This window comes from Octodon degus, unplaced genomic scaffold (genome assembly GCF_000260255.1).
Source record: "Octodon degus isolate 3935 unplaced genomic scaffold, OctDeg1.0 scaffold00189, whole genome shotgun sequence".
NCBI classification, from domain to species: domain Eukaryota; kingdom Metazoa; phylum Chordata; class Mammalia; order Rodentia; family Octodontidae; genus Octodon; species Octodon degus.
In genome coordinates this window covers 3,558,893-3,564,557 of record NW_004524765.1, presented here as the reverse complement: position 1 = coordinate 3,564,557, position 5,665 = coordinate 3,558,893, and the positions used below count along the sequence as shown (strand labels likewise).

The 5,665-nt window shown below is 38.3% G+C and overlaps 1 protein-coding gene across 2 annotated transcripts; it reads left to right on the top strand.

The window, feature by feature from the left end:
* Window positions 1-5,436, top strand: LOC101578334 (olfactory receptor 11G2-like). Of its 2 annotated transcripts, XM_023704163.1 has the most exons (2): window positions 1-14; window positions 4,524-5,436. In XM_023704163.1, exons 1-2 carry the CDS (start codon window positions 1-3, stop codon window positions 5,434-5,436), a joined length of 927 nt encoding a protein of 308 aa, XP_023559931.1. The 2 variants fall into 2 exon arrangements, with proteins under 2 accessions (XP_023559931.1, XP_004644070.1); XM_004644013.3 differs by lacking the exon at window positions 1-14 and having other exon boundaries at window positions 4,489-5,436.
* The last annotated feature ends 229 nt before the right edge of the window (window positions 5,437-5,665 follow it).

The following is a 5,665-nucleotide window of genomic DNA, read 5'->3' as shown; positions in this document are numbered from 1 at the left end:
ATGACAAGCAGTACGTATTTAGAAGACCAGAATGACAAGCATTTCAAGAATGACACTACTATTAGACCTTGCTATCTTCAGTGCAGTTACCTTGTTCACAGGTGTCAGCATATGTACTGAGTCAGAGCAAGAGGCCACCAACCAACAGCCACCAACCAAAGGCCACTTTTGAAAACCTGCTAAAGATTCTCAGGATCATTGCATTACTCACCTTCTACATATAAATGTATGGCTTTGCCACTGTCATGTTTCCCAGCCTTTTACCTTGCCCTCTCTTCATTGTCCAATCCTCAGTTTCTTGCTTTCCTTTTAATTATGTTATTCCTTTCTATTTTTATTTCTTCTTTTGAGTTCTTATACTAGGTAGACTATAAGACATTTACATATGTGTGTCTGGTTTATTTCACTTATGAGTATATCTACACTTGAAGACATTTTCTTTAAAACATGGTCTCTTCATGAAGTTCAGGCTAGTGATCTTCAACTCACTACATAACCCAGGATGACCTCAAAATCATGGTGATCCTCCTTCCTCAGCCTTCCAGGTGCTGAGATTTTAGGTATGTGGCACCACATGCAGCCAATTTAAATACAATGTACATAGAATCTGGCTAAGTTATAATGGATCTGTCCCAACTTTATTAAGTATCACGATGGTGAAGATGGGGCTGTTCAGAATGTTAATCACAGCAAGCATCCTGTACAGATCAGCAAAGTTTGAGCACTTCTACTCATATTACATCTCCCTTCTGCAGCCAATTCAGAAGTTCTTCCTGCCTTCGAGAAGCCCCAGGGCAACATATGTCAGGTAAACTCCTCTGCTGCCCTCTGAACAAGGAAGCCAACTGATAAAAGGTAAGAAACCATGAGATCTTGCTAGAAATGTCTGCTTCTTCACTCACTGTCAGTTTGGTTCAGTCAAGCATAAAGTGATGGTGCCTTTTTACTACAGCAGCTTTGTCAGGTTTCCTAAATTGGAAAATTGTCTTGAGCTGCAGCTGTTATAGACATTCTGGACTCATTTATAAGTGACAGAGTATCTAACTGAAATTTTCATGTTATAATTAGACATAATTATAACAAAAAAATCAGGTTTAGATCTTACATAGTCCTGATACCATGTGTATGTAGGGGAGTTTTGTGGTTTTGGGGCTTGGGGTGGGAGGGTACCAGGGATCAAATTCAGGAGCTTGCACTTGCCAAACAGGCACTTATGCTTCTGAGCTATCTCCCTGGCCATTGGGTTATATTTTTTGTGTTATATTTTTAATGAAAGTAAATATTTAAAAATGAATAGCAGTTAAAAATGAAGTAGTTCAGCTCACTTTCCCTATAAGGAAAAGAAACTTTCAAAGGATTAAAAATGGAAAAGATCTATTTGAACCACCTAGAACTGTCATCCTCTCACATTTCTGCATACAAAGCATTTGGACAGTAACTATTTTAGCAGCCAGAGAAAAAACCATCTGGGCTGGACTATGCTCTTTCATCATAGCATTCACCTCCACACTGCCTGCTTGCATGCAATTCCACTCTAGCCTGCACCAACACTTTAGGAGCCTTAATCATTCCACGTGTTTTAGATTTTGGTTCCTCAAATTTCATAACACACAGTTTTTTAAACTGTAAATGAAATAGTTGGTGTATATCCATAGATGTGTTCTCTCTGCAAATAATCATTTCCTCATCGAACATTTATGAGTTTCCTCGTATCTTCCTCAAACTCTTTGGTAAAACTTCTTACAACTGAGTGAAACTAACAAAGAAGAAAAGACACTGATTCCTGGAGGCACTTTACTATCTCAGAGACTGCAAAACATCAGTGTCATTGCTCACATATCATGAAGGATGACATTTACTCCCTTGTTATGCGCATGTATGGATGTATGGGGTGGGTGTGGACACAGAGGCAAATTTCAATGTATTTGGAAATTCTTGATGGTAAGTTGACTGTAAATTGATTCAGAAGATCTCTTCTAGTTCTGCTGCTCAAGCTAATTCCAGCTGCTCACCGCTAGCAGTCTCAGTGCCTCCTACCGCAGCTCCTGCAGGAGCTTGTTCCGTAGTCACACAGATGCTTTGTGTGCTCTTTCCTATGAATGTAGAAGGGAGGAGGAAACAATTGATACACAGTGAGCCCAATCTTGCCTCCCACCTTCTTTTCTATAGACAGAAATTTAATTTTTTTATATTTTGTGTACATCTGCTTGACAATGTATTACTTTTTCATTAATAGTCTCAATGTATCCAACAGCTATGTCTCAATATTATTAAAGATACAAGAATCAATAATTTAGCAAGTTGTGACAGCGTACACCCAGCTGTTTGTGAGACTGAGGCAAAGGATCATGAGATAAACTCCATCCCAGGTAACACAATGTTTGTATCCTCACATCCACAACAAAAAAATGATTAATAAATTGTATTTGTGAAGTCTTCATTGAGGAGTAGATTTATGAATATAAACTAGACATCCTGGCCTATGGCTGTAGTTCAAGTTAAAGAAAACGCTGACATAAGTGTATCCCAAGTTTGAAGGCACCCTGAGCAACACACAGTAACAATCGGCCGCAAAAAAAAAAATCAACATTTGAAAACTTTTGGTCCTGAACTTTGTATTGAATTAAACAAGGACAATCATCTATTTATTTTTTTGTTCATCTATTTCTGGATATATCTCCTATCTATGTATGTCTCACTAGACTCATTGATAATTTATTAATATTCCAATGAAATTTTTTACAGAGATTTATGAGTAGTGCTACTTATTACCATTCTCTTCTAACCAATGTGAGTTTTGGAATTTCAGTCTGTATCTTTATTAGTTTTATGGTTGTATAAATATTATCTTAGGGCCAGGGACTCAGCTCAATAGCCTAAGTGCCTGCCTGGCGAGCACAATGTCCTGAGATCTGCCTCTGATATTACAAAGAAAAACAAAACAAACAAACAAACAAAAAAATAAAAACCACTCATCCAAAAAGAAGAATTTTTTAATTGAACGTTTTATTTTTTTATTTATGTTAATAAGAAAAAAAGACAAAATTACAATGAAACAGGTTTGTAGGACAGTTACAATAATTAATACATTTTAATTTGTTTTAAAATTGAACTAATAATACAGTATATAACTGATGTTTCAGTGGACTCAATAAAGTTTTATTAGAAAATAGTCATATGCATTCATTTAAGTATTGCCTATGGAAGCTTTTGTACAAGATCAGAGATTCGATTTGACAGAGATTATAGGGCCTACAAGTCTAAACTACTTACTAAAAATTTATGATGGAGAACCGCTGGTGCAAAGCATTACAATGTTCAGATTCCTTTCTATCACATGCCGACTGGTACCTGTGGTCCTGAGTAAGTACACCATCAGCGGTTGCAGAGGAGCTCCAGGGATGGCATGAGGATATGCACACTGCTACCCCTATTTGGCTGGTCAGAATAATCTGAAGTCTTATTTTATACCTGCAGAGTATTAGACTGTGTGAAGCCTTTCATATAATTCAGGGGAGGGTTGTGAGTGTGCCCACCTCTGATTAATAAAACAGCCTGTGATGCTGTAGATGTTAATGTGTGCGGAATCAAAGACCACTGTTTGGAAGTTCCAATTTGCTCTGACTATGCTGGGAGGCTGAGAAAATCTGTATGCAAAAGAAGATACAATGAGCTACCCTTTTTAGTTACTCTGTCTGTAACCTAGCAGGCCATAGATGGGCAATATATACTGTCACACTGATCTGCCCTGACTTCAACTCTATGAAAAGGGAAGAAATCCTGTTTTGTGAGAAAAAAAAAAGATATAAACTCTGGAAGAAGCATATTCCAAAGAAATTTGAGAGTTCTATTCTACTTTCATTAAATACAGTGTAGATGAGATCTTATGGATTTAGACCAATAGTTCCCTTAAACCAATAGTAAAAATACAAATATAAGCAAAGAATCAGCTCAGGTGTATATATGCATATAAGGTATATTACATATATGCCCACCCACAGGATCATGTGATAAAAGGTTGGTATTTCAGAAGTGGCTCCATCTAGATTGTGTGATGCTAGGATTAAAGATAATCATGATGCTGGGATTGATTCATAGTGCTATAATGCAACCAAGGGTATCCCACCTGGGTGTGGTAGCCTGCTTCGAACATAGGAGATAGAAAGAGGGGTACTATTGTGCTTGGTTGCTGCTTGCCACTTTCACTTTTTTCTGTCTAGCATGAACAGCACTGAATGTCCCGTCTGTCATGCCACCTTGTGTGGCAACCAGAAAATTAAAGGCTTCTATAAACCACATTTAAATTTTGGGTTTTTTGTTTTGGATTTCAGGCATTTTATCTCAGTAATAGGAAAATTATATATATTATTTATATATTATATTTTACATATCTTATTGCTATCAATGTATTTTCTTTCTCAAGATTTCAATATAAATGCATATACCACCTCATTTATTGTACCATCCAACAATCCTTATATGTTTACAGCTCACAGACACATGGCAAAATTCCACATCCCCAGCAACTCCAGCACCATCACTGGCTTCATCCTCTTGGGCTTTACATGCCCCAGGGAGAGGCAGATCCTTCTCTTTGTGCTCTTCTCTGCTGTCTACCTCCTCACCCTCATGGGCAATGCTTCCATCATCTGTGCTGTGCGCTGGGATCAGAGACTACACACACCCATGTACATCCTGCTGGCCAACTTCTCCTTCCTGGAGATCTGGTATGTCACCTCCACGGTCCCCAACATGTTGGTCAACTTCCTTTCTGACTCCAAGGTCATCTCCTTCTCTGGCTGCTTCCTCCAGTTCTATTTCTTCTTTTCCTTGGGTTCCACAGAATGCTTCTTCCTGGCAGTCATGGCATTTGATCGCTACCTTGCCATCTGCAGGCCTCTGCACTACCCTTCCATTATGACTCGACCTCTCTGCACCAATCTCATAGTCAGCTGCTGGGTGCTTGGTTTTCTCTGGTTCCCAGTCCCCATCATCATCATTTCACAGATGTCCTTCTGTGGCCCCAGGATAATTGATCATTTCCTGTGTGACCCAGGCCCTTTGTTAGCCCTCGCTTGCACAAAAGCTCCTGTGATAGAGCTTGTTATATCCATCTTAAATTCCCCTGCAATGGTTATTCTCTTACTTTTCATCATGGGGTCTTATGCTCTGGTCCTAAAAGCTGTACTGAAGGTCCCTTCAGCAACTGGGAAAAAAAAGGCTTTTAACACCTGTGGGTCTCACCTGGTTGTGGTTTCACTATTTTATGGCTCAGTATTAGTCATGTATGGGAGCTCAACATCTGATCATGCAGCTGGGATACAGAAGATTGTGACCCTCTTTTATTCTGTTTTGACCCCTCTCCTTAACCCTGTGATATACAGTCTTAGGAACCAAGATATGAAAAAGGCCCTGCAGAAATTTTGGGGAACATAAAAAGCATTAACCAAAAGGCCATTAGACAATAAAACATATTTTTTGCCTTTCTAAACCTCTGAATTTATTTTTTAAAGAGTACAAAATAGTATTAAAACAGAAAAATTACAAGTCATACAGAATGTCACTTAACAAAAATATTATGTATTTCACAGTATGTTGTAATGCACAGGGTTGTTTTCATATTAGTTGTTCATATTAGCAGATACATGCATGCAAAACTAGAAGA

Excerpts from the sequence above, each read along its gene's own strand:
- LOC101578334 (XM_004644013.3), top strand. The coding sequence starts at position 4,501 with ATGGCAAAATTCCACATCCCCAGCAACTCCAGCACCATCACTGGCTTC.